Source organism: Engraulis encrasicolus, chromosome 18 (genome assembly GCF_034702125.1).
Source record: "Engraulis encrasicolus isolate BLACKSEA-1 chromosome 18, IST_EnEncr_1.0, whole genome shotgun sequence".
Lineage (NCBI taxonomy): Eukaryota > Metazoa > Chordata > Actinopteri > Clupeiformes > Engraulidae > Engraulis > Engraulis encrasicolus.
Genome location: NC_085874.1, coordinates 25,585,984 through 25,604,359, shown reverse-complemented (window position 1 = coordinate 25,604,359; position 18,376 = coordinate 25,585,984). Strand labels below are relative to the sequence as shown.

The window sequence follows — 18,376 nt, the reverse complement described above, 5'->3', positions numbered from 1 at the left end:
TTTTTCTCACCAGGTCTGCATGCCTGTGATGCAAATCATGCAATCAAACTGGTAAGAAGAATATTTTGTCATGTAGATGGAAGAACCACATTTATTCATAGACTGTATACAGCAGCATTGGTATAGCCCCTATGAGAATTTAAGAAAGTGGACTGTGATCACAATGCAAAATCTTACAAATGCCCTTATTATTAGCTTTATATAAAATAGGGCCCTACTGTCAGGATAACCATGACGCCTATTGTAAAGGTAGGTTTTTTATGTTTTCTTTGTAGTAACCGGTGAGGATTCAATTTGAATATCATGTTCATGGAAAATAATCAACCATAATTTTATGAATGAGGATGGTTTTTTTTTTTTGCAACACCGGTCCGCCAGACCTCTTGATGGCAGTGTGTGATTATGCACGTCCTTACCACAGCATAACGTCAAACTGGGAATCGGTGGTTCATTCAGTGGGGAAACATGGCTGACACCAGAGAGAAGGGACTGCAAGACTACAGAAAGAAATTGTTGGAACATAAGGAAATTGACGGGCGTTTAAAAGAGTGTACGTTCATTTTTCATTCTAGATGTCTGGGTGTACATCAGTATTTATTCCACATGTCGGTTCTGTCATTGTAACTAAAACAAATGAATGTTTTAGCATTGACCAACTGCCTGAATGTAAGACGCTTTGTCATGCTCAAACGTTAGCTAGTTATGATGCCGAGAAAGTTAGCAGCTATGATGGCTGCTTGGAAACGTTTTCGGTCAGTCAAACGGCTTGCTCGATTTTGATCATATTAAGGACACGATGTGTAATTGTGTTATTAGAAAGGTCGTAATGTATTTGTCTTTGGCAATTTCCCTTTGATTGCGGGTTTAGGAAAATCAGAGTAGCCTAACCAATGTTAGCAAATGTTAGCCTCAAATCTTGGTTGACGACCCAATGACTTGCACTCAAGTTACTGTTGTTGACATGGAACCAGTTTAGCTGCAGTATGAAAGCACTGTGTAGACATTTCAAGTTTCATCATCATGTACACATTGTTCGAATATTCATTTTAATTAACCGTCATAAAAGAGTAGTTTGAGCGTCAACATGTTCATTGAATTAAAGCGGATGCTGACATATTAAGAGCCTGGTAAATAAAATGTAAAATCTAAGATCAAAGCACCGTGTCTTTAATGGATCTGGGCAGATTCTTACACCTTGCCTTGATATTATTGTCTTTATTTTCAGTGAGGGAACAGCTGAAGGAACTGACCAAACAGTATGAAAAGTCCGAGAATGACCTGAAAGCCCTGCAGAGTGTTGGGCAGGTGAGTGAGAATTATCTGTATATTTTTGGTAATTTTTTGGCTGTTTTGTTTATATTTTGGAGCAGTGTATGACATATTCATACAAATGTTTGATTTCTTACAGATTGTTGGTGAGGTTTTGAAGCAACTGACTGAAGAGAAATGTAAGTGTGCAACCAGTGTTGGCGAAACTTTTTTTTTTTTGACAGGAACTGTTTCAAAGTTCAGTTCACACATTTAAAAACGAACTACTTTGTTCATAGTTGATAGTTGTTAATGGTTCATTCATAGTCACTTTTTTAACCAGAACAGTGAAGCTATGTGTATATGATGTCATCTGATATTACTGGGGCTCTTTGCGATGTATTTGGTTGGGTTTTCATTTTAACACTAAGGAAATGTGGCATCCATGCATGTAGTTTGTTCACAGGGACCAGAATAAACTAGTTTATAGTTAGGTCATCAGTCAGTAAATATTGTGTATACAGTTCAAGTTCGCCCAAATTATGAACTAGTTCAGGAACTATAGGTCTTTGAACTAGTTCAGGTACAACATTGTGTGCAACTGACCTTCCTAATTTACTCTGCATGACACAACTCCTCTGTTTTACCTCTGAGGGATTTATTTTATCGTGTATTTCTCTTTAGTCATTGTCAAGGCAACCAATGGGCCTCGTTATGTGGTGGGATGCCGCAGACAGGTATGTAGTAGACATACATTTTATTTTAGACCGATTTCAGCCCTTTGGCAATTTCACTCCTGTCATGCTGATGTGTATGTGTATTAAGTCTTTATAACTTGTCTTGCATAGCTGGATAAATCTAAGCTGAAGCCTGGCACAAGAGTGGCCCTGGATATGACCACTCTGACCATCATGAGGTAAGATGTTGGAACACGCCTGTCAGACCAAAGTCATCATGGACGCTCGTCTACACTGCTGCACTGTAATCTGTTTTGTTGCGTCTCTCCCCCAGGTACCTTCCCCGAGAGGTGGACCCTCTGGTCTACAACATGTCTCATGAGGACCCAGGCAGCGTGTCCTACTCGGAGATCGGTGGACTCTCTGAGCAGATCAGGGAACTTCGAGAGGTACACACACACTTAATTAGGCCATTTCGGAAATGTTAGTGTTTATCTTTTTGGTCCGACCAACATCTCGGTACGAGATTTGAAAGTCGATGATAATCGGGCCACTGATTTGTTGTTGCAGGTGATTGAGTTGCCGCTGACCAATCCTGAGCTGTTCCAGAGGGTGGGCATAATCCCTCCCAAGGGCTGCCTGCTCTATGGCCCCCCAGGTGAGAATTTAACTCTTGCCTTTTGCACAGTATCTCCATAAATACAGGTGGACAAGACAACTACCAGTCAACTTGGGGTGGCGTTCATCTGATAAACCTTATATCTAAATATGGTGTTAATGTTTTCACTTCAGACATTTTTGACATGTACGTACATGTTCATTAGTGTTGTATTAACCAGCAATAACATGAATGAATGAATGAATGAATGAATGAATGCATGAATGCATGCATGTGGCCTCGTAAATTTACAGTGTACATATGTTTGTTTGTTTTTATTTATAACCGTCCTCTACACTTAGGGACTGGCAAGACCCTATTGGCCCGAGCTGTGGCAAGCCAGCTCGACTGCAACTTCCTCAAGGTATGTTGCCGTTTCTCTGTATGATGGCTGTTATTTGAAAATCTCATTCACTTCTTTGATGGTCTTATTTCCCCCCTGAGTTCCTGATGGCGTTTTCCCCCCCAACAGGTGGTGTCCAGCTCCATCGTGGATAAGTACATTGGCGAGAGTGCTCGTCTCATTAGAGAGATGTTCAACTATGCCAGGGACCACCAGCCCTGCATCATCTTCATGGATGAGATTGACGCCATTGGTAACGATCAAGTTTTCTAATATGATATATATTAGGGCTGCACAATATATCGAAAATGTATCGAAATCGTGAAATCAAGAGTGGCGATATGCATATCGTGAAATGACTTAATTATTGCGAACAAGTAAAACATTTCTGTGCAGTCCAATCACTTGATGAATGACAACAAATTTGCTAGAAGCCTGCCATGACCAAAGCCACGCCCCTACACAGACCGACAAATTAGGGACAAGAAAAATACTGTACACTTTACTGTCTTTTTAAATATTGCTTAAATATTGTTATCGAGGTATTGCATGCTGTTGACGAGTATCGATTTTTTTTCTGATATCGTGCAGCCCTAATATATATGTGTTTTAATATGATATTGCCATGGCATGATGTAATGGTTAGAGAGTTTTTTTTTTGGAACCACAAGGCGTGCATGTTTGAATCTCATATCACGCGTGGCTGAAGTGCCTTTGAGTGAGGCACCTAACCTGACATCGCTCCAGGGACTATAACCAATGCCCAATACCTAAATAACTCCCTAAGTGTTCTATTTTGTGATATCGTGTGTCTGGCCCATAAAGACCATATTATTCAAGTGGATGAACATAGAAAGAGTCTACTGTGTTTTTGAAAATGCAGTCATATATGTGTGTGTGTATGTAAATTTTGCAACTACCATTGTTTATTTGCAAAACGGTGTATCCACCATTTTTGCATTTTATTATTGAAAATGACTGTTCAGAGGTCCTATCACTTATGTGTGAATTCCTGCCATTCAAATATTTTGAGAATATACTTTTTCAACCTATATAAAATGCATTTTGCAATGGAATGCCCGATATACACAAACAGTATCCCAACAGTCTACAAAATGAAGATGCACCGTTTTGCAAATAAACTCTTCACATCTTCATATGCCAGCATTCGACTTCCTAACACAATGTGTCATGCTTGTTAGGTGGCCGTCGTTTCTCTGAGGGAACCTCTGCTGACCGAGAGATTCAGAGGACACTGATGGAGGTTGGTGATGCTACATCTGCCATATTAGTTGATGTTTTTGAAACGGTTGTATCATGAGTCTTTGACAATACTCAAATGTATAAGTGTTGTGTGGCTTATGACCGTAAAAACGGTTGCTCTGGATTTTAAATGATTTTTAAGGAACATTGCTTTCAAGCAAACTTGTCAGACGTTGTACAGAGAGGAGTTCCTTTGACGACTAACTAACTAACTATGGTATCCATGTCTGTTTGTTTGTGTGTCCTCTAGCTGTTGAATCAGATGGATGGCTTTGACACCCTGCACAGAGTCAAGATGATCATGGCCACCAACCGGCCAGATACCCTGGACCCAGCCCTGCTGCGCCCTGGCAGACTGGACAGAAAGATCCGTATGTCAATTTAACCAGTGCTTGGAATTGGTTGTAAATTCCAAAAGCTATTGAAAAGTTACTTCCATGGTTCAAGTGTGCTGCTTGGGAGAGATTAAAGAAGATGTTGAAATGAAATTTACCACCCATGGATAAAAGTGGTGCATATGTAATGAACGTTTTCTTACTCCGATAGCCTAAAACGCTAAAACTTTGGTGTTTTGGTTGAAATGATATCATATTGTTGTATTGGTGAGTAAATGTGTGTGCTTACAGTGCATTAACCAGTAATGAAAAATATAAATGGCATCATGCCCACCGGCATCATTTTCACATGAATAACTGTAATAATGGTCGATCTAAACTCTGGCCTGTCCTTCCCAACAGACATAGAGCTGCCAAATGAACAGGCCCGCTTGGACATCCTGAAGATTCACTCTGGCCCCATCACCAAGCATGGAGAAATTGGTCAGTCTGCCACACCATGACTTTTCATAAATATCATTGCTGCCCGATAGAAATCTCGTAACTCCAGTATTATTCTTGAATTATTTATTTTAAATCATTATTTCCCAAGTAAACATTGCTTAGTAAAAAAGCCGCACTCCCGGATCAGTTTCTTGCAGTTTTAATACTGGGTTAGCATGGCAGACACAGACTAACATTGCATCATTTAAAAGTGGGATTTAAATAATGTATATTAAACTCTTGTACTTGGTACTCTTGTATAGAAACTGGCCAATAGTACTGATTTTACATTTTTAAGAAATACTGGACGGTGGTGGAGTTACTTGCTCTATGCCGGACGGTGATGATATTCTAGTGTGACGAATGTAACAAAAGTACCAACTTGTGTTATGTTGGCTCATCGTTTGATGGTTGCTTTCAGATTATGAAGCCATTGTGAAGCTGTCAGATGGATTTAACGGAGCTGACTTGAGGAATGTGTGCACTGAAGCGGGTGAGGATTTTACAGTCATGTTTTTTTCTGGGTAGTTTTCCCACTATTACAGAGTTGAGAACAAATATGTGTAATCTTCCACTTTACGTTTTAACACGGTGTGGGACACAAGGGTACATTTAACTCGGCACAGTAAATACTCTTAACTTGGACAAATAACGACTATTTTTTTTAAAGCGTACATTGGTTTTCCTGCTTTCAAGCAGTTAAAAATAAGTAAATGGCAAATTTGGCATTTTGCAGTTGTTTCTGTTCATATCAAACTAGTTCTTCTTGTCCTTCCGTGATGCTTGTGGCCTCATGATGACGCAAGGTCCGACATCATTGATGACAAAAGTTTTTTATTCATTATCTTCCATAAACAACTCAAAGGCCATTCTCGTTTGCACTTCTGGATGTTGAGTAGGGGAGAGCCCCACCCCTTAAGTTGTTCTGCCTAGGTTGACAGCGGGGGAAACTATTTTCTCCACGGGGGGTGGGGCAACACGTGCAAGAGGGCACTAGCAACATTAAAGGATGTGAGGAACTAGTTTGAACTCCACCCTCTGACGGTGAGGTTTCTGACTGATGGTGTGTCTGTGCAGGTATGTTTGCTATCCGTGCGGACCACGAGTATGTGACTCAGGAGGACTTCATGAAGGCAGTGCGCAAGGTGGCCGACTCCAAGAAACTGGAGTCCAAGCTGGACTACAAGCCTGTATAGAGTATAGACAATCCTCAAATCCTGTATCTCTCAAAACACACACACACGCATATACACAGAGGAAACCTTGATGGGTTGCTGAAGTTGTTCTAAATCAACTACGTTCTGTCCATCAGAGATGTACTGATACATGTTTTTTTGTTTTGGTTCTTTTCTTTTTACTTATTTTTTTTCTTTTTATTACTTTGAATTTCTTGGCATGTGTCTTTGCTTCTTTCAGGTTGCTAAAACCATAGTCCCATAGTCCTCTTTCCCTCCTCCCCCTGTTTAGCAAGCTGTAGAAATGCTCTTTCTTGCAAGTCATCATCAGGCGACTTCCCACACAGTAGCAGATACATGCCAAATGGTATTGATATTCACATTTATTATTGTTGTTTTGCCCTCGGGACAAGTATATACAGTTTTTTTATTATTATATTATCATAAAAAATAGTAATATCTTTGCCCCTTCTTTCCCCAAACTGCCCTCAAAGGAAAGCTGTGTGCCTGGCTACCGTCTTACCATGTCATTATTAAAAGATTTGTGATACAAGACATGTTTTGAGTCTGATATGTGTTTATTATCCACACACAGACGCATCGTAGACAGACGTACATATAACACCTTGGGACAAGATGTTTGATCGTTTTGTTTTAACACTTCAGATTGCAAATGTCAAAGTTTTTCACAGCTTTTATACAAATAAATAAACTTCAGGAGGACACATTAACATTAATGCTGCAAACAAAAATACACATGAGCTCATGAGTAAATAATACATTCAAACAAAATAAAGGAGGTGTTGTCCTAACACTTAGAATGTGAGTCTATGGAATGCAAGACAAATGCCTAAACAACAAATCCGATATACCCTGTAACTGAAATAAAAACCTAGACATCATTCTAGATAAAATCATAATGCTCTTCAATAACATTTAAATACAGCAGGAGCCAATCTAGCTGCCAACGCAATGCACTGATCAAAAATGAGACCGTGAAAAGCACCCTCCTCACAAATGACTGGTCAAATATGATCAACAGTAAATCTGGTCTCGAGTCAATGAATACCTCCTCCTACTTTGTTGTCTACCGCCCTCAATGCCATTGTCTTCGTCCTTGTCCTCCTCTGACATGCCGATAGTCTTACCTACTACATAAAGCAGCGTGAAACACTGGCTGTGCACTGATCTAGGTTAAGAGAATACCAGTCCCTCCATTTCCCTCAATGACTGATGGGAGTTTTTTTCTCCAATCACCTTAACTCATCACATCTGATATAAAGTTACTCCACTAAAATCACTCTTCATCCTTGTCATCATCCTGCTCTTCGTCCTCTTCCTCCTCGTCGTCAGGGAAAATCACAGGCCTGTGAGCCAGGGCAAAGGACTCCATGACGTACGCACGGCACATGGGGCAGTGCTGCATCCGCGTCATGCAGCTGTCACACACGCAGGTGTGGCGGCAGGGCAGCAGCACGCGGTTGACTGGCGCGTTCTGACACACCACACAGTCCCTCCCTTGCATAGACGATGACTCCTCTTCCGAATCCGCATCTGCATCTGCAACCACATCCTCCTCTTCCTCCTTCCTCTCCTCTCCAGGCATTTGGGCTTGGGCTTTGACCTGGGATAAGTCCGTGCCGGCGGACTGCTCTGTCACCCTGGATGACCCCTCGCTCTCAGACGACATGAAGAGAGGCTGCAGGATTTTTTTTAAATAGAGAACAGTCAGTGTTAAGTTCCTCTCTCTCCAACTGCTTCCAGACAGTTTCTTGTAAAGCATGACCCTGGCACATTTATCTTTGCATAATTACCGCCACCGCTGGTCTCAGAGGACAGCGTTTGACCTGACAAATTCTCTAAGCATTATTTAATAGCATAAAGAGGACTTGGGGAACCTAGAAACAAGCCCAGATCCTACTCATTGGGTTGGAAAGAATGTAGAAAAATTAAGCAATTTTCTTAGCTTGTATAGTATACATTCAAATCATACATGTTCCTCTGATGACTGAGGAGGTATTGAAACGGTTATACTTCACTTGATGCCGGCGTCATCCATATGACATATAATAACCGTGTCATAATAGTGTCATTAGCATAATGCCAAGGTCATAAACGTTTTATGGCCATGAAAAGTTGACATAGGCCTGTCTTTGTCATAACCGATTTTCACTTAAAGACAAAGTCATACAATGTTTATGACACATGCATGACTGCATTATGGCAATGTTATGGCACTGTTATGCCATACGTATGACGCCGGCGTCAAGTAAAGCGTTACCGTTGAAACTTGGGTTGCAAAGAATGTGGAAAGATTAAGCAATTTCCATAGCTCGAATACCTTCAAATCGTACATGTTCCCCTGGCTGGTGAGGAGGTATTGAAACAGGATCCGTGCTGGGAGTCGGTACTTGTCATCGGGTAGGTGGATCACAGTGACATTGGCTACCTGGCAGGATGACAGTCGGGGTGGGGGTGAGTAAACAAGGATATGCTGATTAGAGATGCACCGGATCCTGATTTTTAGGATCCTGCCGGATACCGGATCCACTGCTTAAGATCCTACCGGATCCGGAACCGGATACCGGATCCTACGAAAGGGTTAAAACACATAGTCTACTCGCACACGTGGGCCCTTTTTATTACGTTGGCTCAAACTATTTTCTAGACTCATTGGCTTACTGACAAACAGCCTGCAACGGCCGATCCAAAGGGCTCTCACTCCATGCAGTGATTGGGGTTGTGAAAGACTGACTGAAAAGCCTAGGCTACGTAAAAACTAGAGATGCACCAGATCCTGATTTTTAGGTAACTGCCGGATACCAGATCCACTGCTTAAGATCCTGCCGGATCCGGATCCGGTGCATCTCTAATGCTGATGTTGGGATGCAGGGATAATGAGGTAATTTGAAAGCTGATCAGTGATGCATAGGGTGCTGCTGCGACGCAGGACATTTCAGTTGCTGAGCATTTGTTGTGCTTTATACAAATATTGTAATTGGTATCAGATTAGATGAGAAATGAAGCAGCCATAGTTATCTCACACTACACTACCCGCCAAAGTAAGTTGTGTTATGGTGTCGGCTGTACAGCATGTGTTGTATGGTATATATTATATGCATACTATATTGTGCATATTAATGTTAAGAGTGATACTGTAAAACTGTAATGTTGTGCTGTACTGTACTGTCTTGTACATTGACCATGGTATGTCTTCATATCTTAGCCTAGAGTTCTTTTTCTATCTGTTAAATGTTTCAAATGTTAAATGTTTAAATGAATTATATTTAATATTATTTCATTACGGTATTATTACTTCTTACACTGTTATCGGTCCATTCTGTCTTGTTAATGTCAGTCTTGTGTATGTCTATGTCTTTGCCTGGGGTAGAGAGAAACCCAGAACTGTAGAGAAACCTAATTTCAATTTCCTTGCATGATCTGTTCATACGACTTGACTTGAAGTGTTTCACTGGGTCAAATGGTAATATGCATAATAAACGCTTCAAGAGAAATGAACTGAACTATTCAGAAAGAATATGACAAAAATACATAAGATACTGACAACAACCATGACATAGAACTAAATATTGGGTGCATAAAGTGTTTGAAGCTAACTTTTTCTATGTACTTGTTCAGTGGTCTTAAGTCTTGCTCTGATTTTGAAATCTCGAAAGGTTGCATTAACGGACTCATTCGGTTGATATCATGGGGTTACTTACAATGTTGTATGTCTCTCTGGCTTCAGGTTCTGCTAGCGTCAGGACTGCCACTAGGGGGTATCGTTCTCTGGGCATTTTGCCGAAGTCTGTGATGGCCAGCTCTTCAGGGATCTGGACGAACTGCTCCTCTTGGCTCTCTCTGTCTATGCTGAACAGTGGAGTGAAGGATACCAAGCTCTACGGGTTGGACGGACATTAGGACTGTGAACCATGAACCGTGCTGACCTCTACCTACACCTCCATCCATGGCTGAAGTGCCCTTGAGCAAAGCACCAAACCCCACATTGCTCCACGCACTGTAACCAATATCCTGTAATATCTGTAAGTCGCTTTGGATAAAAAAAGAACGTCAACTAAGTGGAATGTAAAGTAATAAAATAAATGATATATCACATAGAGATCAAACATGTTTCAAGTGCAAATAAGCAGGATTTTTTTACATTTCTTTTCATGCAACCAACAGGAAAATAAACCTCCCGGCAAACCCCACATACCATAGGACTGTTCCACATACTGAAAACAGGATACAGCATACAATGGTAATCCACAAATTGTCAACTGAATTTGAAATTGTTCACATGAGATCCATTTTTTGATTCAACAATGACTCACTGGCCCTCTTCTTCAATCAACACTCAAGGCAAAAACACTGTACACCCCACACCATCCACCACGACCTGTACTGGGCAATATTTCACTTCAAATCCATTTATGGGTTTCCATGTGGAAATAAGAGAACTTTTCTCCTATCAAAACCAACAAAAAAGTGATTTGGGGTTTAAAATCTTCCTCAAGGGTACTTCCAGGGCGGAGGGGGCTCAGGTGGAGCTGGGCTCAAACCTGCAACCTTTCAGTTACAACACAGGCAGTTTTGCCTCCTGCACCGCCACCACCCAAGAATCTACTGCCATTCAAGGCATTAAAACACTTTAACGCCCCACATACCAAGGACAAGGACTGTTTCTCATAACAGCCTCTACATCACATTGAAATACTGATTGCTCGCCACAATACGCACTGTGGATTTATCCTTAACGGAGTCCAACTAACAGAGTTAGCATGGAACGTTAGTAAACCTCCCTCCCAAAGCCTACCATATCGGTAGCGCTGGACTGGAGGACTGGTCCTTTAGTCCAGCGGTATCGTACTGTGTCTCCCATTTCCGGACCGCTGTAGTCGATGAGGTGGCAGGTTCGCATCCCCAAAGGGAAAGAACAGGTGCAGGATCACCTCTGTCACACACATAACATGCATTTGGTGATCTCCATGTGGAAATCAAAGAACTCCTCTCCTTTCAGAACAAACGTTTTATTATTTAACCTTCATTTTACCTGGAGAAAAAAAGACCCATTGAGATTAAATCATCTCATTTGCATGGATGTCCTTGCCAAGACGCAGCACAATTACCAAAGCAAAAAAAACCCCAAAAAAACAAGAATATCCGGAGAGGATGTAACGGAGGCTAAATAGCAGAGTTGGCGTGGGTGTAAACCTCCCTCCCCGAAACCTCATACAGTATCACGTAGCGCTGGGCTATTGGACTGGTCCTTTAGTCCAGCAGTACCGTGCTGTGACTCCCATTGAAGTGGTGATGGTGGAGTTCACGCCCCTGAGGGGGACGCAGTGTGCAGTAATACGTCAGGTTTAGGTATGCAAATTATCGATTAATTCATTAATCATTAGTTGATAGCCTTATCGATCAACTTACGATTAATTGATGAGCAGCGTTTTTCCCCCAAAATCTCAATATTTCTCGAAAAAAAACCCTATTAAATCTAAACATTTAAATTTAAAATTGAGATAAAATACTAAATTTAAATGAAATCTATTTCAATTGATTTATCCAAAGGTGATTTAAATATTCCAAATATTCACACCCCTCTTCACACACACTTCTAACATGCCCATTTTACCTGGGTCTCTTGTCAGTTGAATTGTCGATTAATTGTGATTAATGTTATTTTAATGCATTGATCGATTAAAGTCGATTAATCGATTAATCGTTTGCATCCCTAGTCAGGTTACAAGGAAGAAAGGATACATGAAGCTGTGGCAGTGGTGGTACTGGAAGTGGAGGGCCTCCTGGAAGAGGTGTGGGGTGGTGAGGCGGGGGCCCTGCTGGTGGCTCTGGAGGGCCAGCTGTAAGGCCTGGATGCCGCAGCCCCAGTAGCACGTCAGCACACACTCCTCCAGGCAGCCGGGACGCAGCGTGGCACCCTCTACAGACAACACACAGAGGAGGTCACAAACAAACACACATTAGTTACATATAGATGTGACGGAGGTTTTCCTGCACAGTTCGTCTCCATCGGTACGGCAAACCTGCCACCTCGTCAACTACATCGTATGAGCGTGCTGAGCTAAAATGCCGGTCCGAACGCTACTGCGATGTATTGAGGCATCGGGAGGAAGGTTCACTAACGTTCCACTCCACACTCTGCTAGTTGGCCTCCGTTACATAGACAAGGCCGTCTGTTAGCAATTCGCCTTAACCGTAATGGCAATGACCGAGTCGTAATGTATTACAAAATACTATGTAGTGTCGTGTAGTACTGTGTAGTACTGTGTAGTGTCGTGTTACTGTGTTTTCAACAACTATTACAGCGTTTGTTTGGCGGAACGATGGACATTTGGGGCTGGGCAATATGACGATATATATCGTTATCGTGATATAAAAGTGTATATCGTGACCTTTCTCCTATATCGTTTATATCGTGATAGTAATTTTATCAGTTTTATACAATTGAATATCATTAAATTACATTTCATGTTGTCACAATACACACTGTAAGTTCATGTAACTGTAAAAATAACAATAAAAAGATCCATTTTAAAGAAAGGTCGTTTTGCGACATGAAAAAATAAAGAGAAACTGAAAACGTCTGTAATTGTGCTATATCGTGATATATATCGTTATCGTGATATAAAGTAATCCATATCGTGATATAGTTTTTTTTCCATATCGCCCATCCCTATGGACATTATGAGGCAATGGCATTAACCCCTTTGCACAGAGTTCAAGTTCAAGTTTTATTTAGCTATATCAACATACAGTTGTTAGGTAGTGTCCCTAAAGCGAAAGGTGTTGCATGGGATACTGCGGTACCTTTTCCCTGAAGGCAAGAGTGTGAATAGGTGGTGTGTAGGGTCAGAGGTGGTGTTTTTGGCTTTCCTGGCAAGTCTGGTGTTGTAGTGTGAAGCTAAGGTGGGAAGACTGTGGCCAATGATTTTGAGAGCCAATGTAATAACCCTATTGTCACCATAATTTTAACGATCCAAGTTTTAATCTGATACTTTAGGTTCTCAGTAATGTCTTTACGATGCTATGATGTAATTGTCTTTTCAGCAAAGAGGCTATGACATTAAATATGTAAGAAGTAGATAAGGTGAATTGCTTCAGAGGGCGATTTCTTTTTAAATAGAGGTGCTCATCTTGACCCAAAAGAGACCATGTTCAGAGTGAAAACGGAAATCCCAGGCACTCTGGTGTTGAAAAAGATTAAGCCACCAATTTACAATGTACAGCACCAATTTCTGCAACGTGGCAGACACTAATAACAAAAACCAGGGCCGTAGTAGCCAATTATGGGCCCATACCCCAAAACATTTATTTTCATAACTCGGACTGTGTGTGGACCCCCTAGGGGGCCCTGGTGACACAGTCACACTTTACACCCCTGAACGACACTTCTGACGACGGCATAGAACACAACTGCAGGTCAATTGTGATTAAAAGGGGGGTCATTTCACGTGAAATCAGACACTTTGGGACCCGACCGACACAGATTTCAATCATACTTGCTGTGCCTGTTTAGTAGCAAGGTAGCACCCCAGATTCTGAGGGTTGTTGTATTCCATGCTGTTTGTGTAATTTGTAGAGCCAGACAAGAGCTCTCAAATAACACCACAGACATCTTTTTGTGACTAACACTGACTGATATAATCAAGGCTGAATGCATAGTGTCATACCCTCATATGTACACCTTTGCAGTCTGTTTCTCCCTTAAAATTGGTGTCAGATTCACACAAATGCAGTTCTGGGGTGCTACCTTGCTACTTAACAGGCACAGTAAGTTTGATTGAAATCTGTGTCGGTCGGGTCCCAAGTGTGTGATTTCACCGGAAATGACCCAGGGGCCTCAAATCAGTTATGGAACATTGTATTATGTGTTAGTACATGGATATATAAGGTGTAATGACCAAAACGTCTTCTTCATTTCAGGAAATGCTGTGCTTTCCTCTGTATCTCCATTGATGTTAGGAGGCCTATTACAACCCCCTTTCAATACTACGTTCACATCCCAGTAACACAGTGCGCTCTAATACATTGAAGAGTCATGTAAGTCATGGAGCTCACCAGTAACAGATGCTGCGGTTGTTGTTGTATCCAAGTCTAGCGCAAACGGATTTGTCACCTGAACCATCCTCTTCTCCGGTGCCACAGGGAACGATTCTGTCTCGTCGGAGCTTCGCAGAATGACAGGCACGTCGAATCCAAACCTGTCAAAAAAAAAAAAACCCAACAAAATATAAGATCAAGTGCCCGTGCGCATCGCCACGTGAAAAATGTGTCAATGACATTCACAACAGATGCATTCCAACCTGCTCGTCATGCTATTAGTGCTAACGGAATATGGAGAACATCCATAATGAGAGCATCAGATGATGCATACACCATTTGGTTTGAATGGATATGACGCAGTTGTAAACAAACACACAGTGGGAGATTAAAATGACATCACCTGTCCCATGACAGACATGCCTATGCATGTTCAAGAGCGGACAAGACAGCAATACCAATATTCTAGAAAAGTAGGCCTATAGCATATATCAAAATGTTTTCATTATCTTTCAATTACATGGTTATAAACACTACAGGGGGCACACAAAGCCGGTTGTTGACAGATACTTACCAACCCACCACCATGGCCGCTGTTATGATGAAGCACAGCGATATAACGCTGATGTAGAATAGAGGGGAGTAATCATACAACATGACTAAGAACGCTGCAGCCATGTTAACACGTTCTTCTTCAATAGCCAAAGGAAAATTAAAATATAATGATTTTAAAACTTAGCCCAGCCATCAGACGCAGGCACGTCCCACGTCCGCATAACACTGTACACTTCCGTTTTAAAGTACGGTGGCTCAGAGGCACATGCGTTTCTTAGCACGCATTGGGGAGGAGCAACCACTGCACCGCTGTCAAACAAGCAAGATTCGCCCCAGAAGCAGTCGGCAGGAGAAGCAGAGAGTGTATTTTAGATAGCCGGTGAACAGGTAGTCAGCTTTGGTTTTCACACAACTTAATTGAAGGAATTATAATGCGACAGAACTGAGGTAGAAGCAGACTGCTTGAGGTCTGGTGCAGTCATCGAGCTGGATGCATTTTTTGGACAGATGGTGGTGACTGCGGTAGAGAAGGTGGAGGGAGAGGACGGTAATGTGAAACCGTTACTTTTATTGTCATAACTAATTTGGCTAACAGGCCTGCAAAATCTGGAATCGCGAATTTTTAATAATGAGCAGTTTTAAGGACAAACAGTCCTTTAACACTCCACCTGAAAGCGCAGACAACAGTGTGAGCGGCAGTGACTGGGATATGGCAAGTGATGTGTTTGTGTCTTGCTATGAGCAGCCGATGGGCGATGCTATACATGGTGGAATGGACTCGGTGCAGCCGGGGCTGGATAGACATTTGCCGCTACTGAGGGACCGACGCGGGCTATCCCAGGACGGCATGATTTTAGGCCTGGAGGAAGCCATATATCCCGACTACCACACAATAACTAGACTCAATTCCGATCCGGGTACGGATTATCTGGAAATCACCGGCGACCCAAATTACAGCGAAAGTGATGGCAGCAGCATCACCACGAAAAAGCGGAATCGCTCCAACAGCTCCAGACACCGCGGGGAGGTAGTCACGGAGCTCGGACCCGAGGAAGTGCGCTGGTTCTACAAAGAGGACAAAAGAACCTGGAAACCTTTCGTCGGACACGACTCTTTGAAAATCGAGTTCGTTTATCGGAAATTCTGTGAACTTAATCCCGACAAGGTCAGACGCCGACCACCGTCTGAGTCGGAGGATGTAAGTGGGTCGGCAGGGGGATCTGAGCCTGCGGGGGGTGAGAGCGAGAGGCGAGCCTCCTCGGAAGCGGACAGAATGTCAACGAGTGACAGGGGGAACAGCGCTTGCTCGACGGTAGATGCGGACAGTATAGACGTTGATGTGGACGCCGTGTGTGTCAGGGGGGGACTCTACGAAGTTGACATCAAAGAGAAGGAATGCTACCCAGTCTATTGGAATCGTAAGTACACCACCCAGCTGGGCTGAGGGCCTGCATGGTCTGCACAGTTTGTGCCTGACTGAGTGATGAATCGGCACTCTCACACAGTTGTTGCTGAATGCTCACATATGGAGGGGAGGCTGCCTCATTTAAAAAGTAAATTGCAACACTAACCATAGAAATGCCAAGCATCAGCTAAATTCTGTTCTGCATCTTGATATGTAGCCTAGGTGTAAACAAAGTGGCCACCTGTTTTTGCAGCACCCTGATGTAGATCATGAATGTAATCTTGGCTGCCTACTGTTATTGCTTAGGCCCACAACGGTCTAAATAAAGGCTGCCATAAACCGGCTTGTGTTTGCTTGGCTATGTATGTATATGTGTGTGCTTGTCTGTGTGTCTCTGTGTGTGTGTGTGTGTGTCTGGACCTCTGTCTCTCTCATTCTGTGTGTGTGTGTGTGTGTGTGTGTGTGTGTGTGTGTGTGTGTGTGTGTGTGTGTGTGTGTGTGTGTGTGTGTGTGTGTGCGTGTGCGCGTGTGCGTGTGTGTGTATGCGCACATGCTTGTGTGTCTGTATCTGTGTATGCCTGTGTGTGTGTATGTGCGTGCGTCTGTCTGAGAGAGTGTGTGCGTGTATGTGTGTGTGTGTGTCTGCATCTTTGCTTGCCTGCGTGTGTGTGTGTGTGTGTGTGTCTGTGTGTGTGCGTGCGCAAGCGTCTGTTTGTGTGTGAGAATGTTGCCGTGTGTGTGTGTGTCTGCATCTTTGCTTGCTTGCGTTTGTGCTTGTGTGTGTGTGTGTGTGTTGTGTTCAGAGCAAGACCGCATCCCGGTGATGCGTGGCCAGTGGTACACGGACGGCACCTGGCTGCCGCTGGAGGAGGAGGATAGCGACCTGATCGAGCTGGAGCACCTGGCTCGCTTCCGGGGACAGCAGATGAGGGACCCCTTCGAGACGCCAGAGGTGCCCCCCACCACCACCGCCACTACCACCACTAGTACTGCTACTACTACTACGGCCACTACTACTACTACTACTACTGCGGTGGATACTAAAGCTGGTAAGGCGAAAAGCACACACTACTATTATTACACACGGCACACACCACTACTACTACCACACCGTCACAAGCAACCAAACACAGCAACTCCCACACCACGACTGCTACTACTGCTCTGGGGTGAGTTTCTCAAAAGGGAAGTTGTTAGCCTGTTAGCAACTTCGGTAGTTGCCAATGGGAAAATGCATTGAAAGCAACGAAGTAGCTAATGTAGTAAGCAACTTTGGTTTCGAGAAATTCACCCCTGCACTACTACGGTGGACAGTAAATATGGCTATAACACATCACTTCCGCACAGTCACGGGAATTACCTCAACCAACCACAACAAATACCACCACCACTGTTACTACTACTACTACTACTACTACTACTACTACTACTACTACTACTACTACTACTACCACTATAACAATGGGCTGCTAAGATGGTGAAGCCAACACACACACCATCACTACTACTACTACTACTACTACTACTACTACTACTACTACTACTACTACTACAGTGGGCAGCAAAGAAGACAAGGCTAAATCTTTTTATATCTGTGAAGATTGTAGTGCAAGTGGAGTGAAAAAAAAAATCACAGCACACTGATTCTAATCTACTCCCAGTTTTATTACGCAACATTCCGACCTGAGCGGTGGTTGTCAGGTGTCCAGGTCGTGTTGGTCAAAAAAGTGTGTGTCGTGATGGTTGTGAGGTTGCAGCCCGGATGCAGGGCCGGATTATCCATAAGGGCCAGCGGCACAGTACCCAGGGGGGCACCAACCATTTTTGACCTGTGAGGGAGCACCAAAAGACACAAACTTAACAATTATTCTTCATAAAGGGGGCACCAGTGAGGTATAGTGCCCAGAGGCACCACATTGGCTTAATACGGCCCTGCCGGATGTGGGGGTCATGATAGTGGTGATGGCGGCGGCGGCGGTGGTGGTGGTGGTGGGGGTAGTCAGTGAAAGGCCCTGGGAGGTATGGGGTCAGGGGGCTGGGTATTGTGATGGCGAGGCCGGGGGTCGGCAACACAATGAAGGGTCAGGGCGTGGTGTGGTGTGGTGTGGTGTGTTAAGAGCTGAGTTCAGCTTAAAGCTCCACGCCACATGGACATGGGACATGGGATGTGCTG

General features: G+C 43.1%; 3 protein-coding genes across 3 annotated transcripts in view; 2 read left to right on the top strand and 1 right to left on the bottom strand.

Moving 5' to 3' along the window:
* The first annotated feature begins 430 nt into the window (after positions 1–430).
* psmc6 (proteasome 26S subunit, ATPase 6) lies at positions 431–6,737 on the top strand. Its single transcript, XM_063223326.1, has 14 exons — positions 431–550; positions 1,226–1,305; positions 1,409–1,448; positions 1,933–1,985; positions 2,097–2,164; positions 2,260–2,374; positions 2,496–2,583; positions 2,886–2,947; positions 3,056–3,179; positions 4,129–4,190; positions 4,440–4,560; positions 4,927–5,007; positions 5,429–5,500; positions 6,085–6,737. The coding sequence occupies exons 1-14, from the start codon at positions 466–468 to the stop codon at positions 6,201–6,203; spliced, it is 1,170 nt and encodes a 389-aa protein (XP_063079396.1). The 5' UTR covers positions 431–465; the 3' UTR covers positions 6,204–6,737.
* Positions 6,366–15,011, bottom strand: cgrrf1 (cell growth regulator with ring finger domain 1). The gene is made up of 6 exons (XM_063223327.1): positions 14,818–15,011; positions 14,262–14,404; positions 11,946–12,123; positions 9,905–10,052; positions 8,524–8,631; positions 6,366–7,881 (listed from the first exon to the last, which is right to left on the bottom strand). Exons 1-6 carry the CDS (start codon positions 14,919–14,921, stop codon positions 7,480–7,482), a joined length of 1,083 nt encoding a protein of 360 aa, XP_063079397.1. The 5' UTR covers positions 14,922–15,011; the 3' UTR covers positions 6,366–7,479.
* A 107-nt stretch (positions 15,012–15,118) lies between these two features.
* The window catches only part of ddhd1b (DDHD domain containing 1b), a 28,871-nt gene continuing 25,613 nt past the window's right edge, over positions 15,119–18,376 (top strand). The window contains exons 1-2 of the mRNA XM_063223325.1: positions 15,119–16,216; positions 17,007–17,252. Coding sequence (XP_063079395.1) covers positions 15,427–16,216; positions 17,007–17,252 — 1,036 coding nt within the window. The 5' untranslated portion in view covers positions 15,119–15,426. The remainder of the gene's footprint in view (positions 16,217–17,006; positions 17,253–18,376) is intronic.

Coding starts and splice junctions, on each gene's coding strand:
- cgrrf1 (XM_063223327.1), bottom strand. CDS start 14,921: ATGGCTGCAGCGTTCTTAGTCATGTTGTATGATTACTCCCCTCTATTC. Junction 14,405..14,817: donor GCGGCCATGGTGGTGGGTTG/GTAAGTATCTGT, acceptor TTTTTTTGACAG/GTTTGGATTCGACGTGCCTG. Junction 10,053..11,945: donor CACCACTGCCACAGCTTCAT/GTATCCTTTCTT, acceptor TCCACTGTTCAG/CATAGACAGAGAGAGCCAAG.
- psmc6 (XM_063223326.1), top strand. CDS start 466: ATGGCTGACACCAGAGAGAAGGGACTGCAAGACTACAGAAAGAAATTG. Junction 1,986..2,096: donor TGGTGGGATGCCGCAGACAG/GTATGTAGTAGA, acceptor TGTCTTGCATAG/CTGGATAAATCTAAGCTGAA. Junction 4,191..4,439: donor TTCAGAGGACACTGATGGAG/GTTGGTGATGCT, acceptor TGTGTCCTCTAG/CTGTTGAATCAGATGGATGG.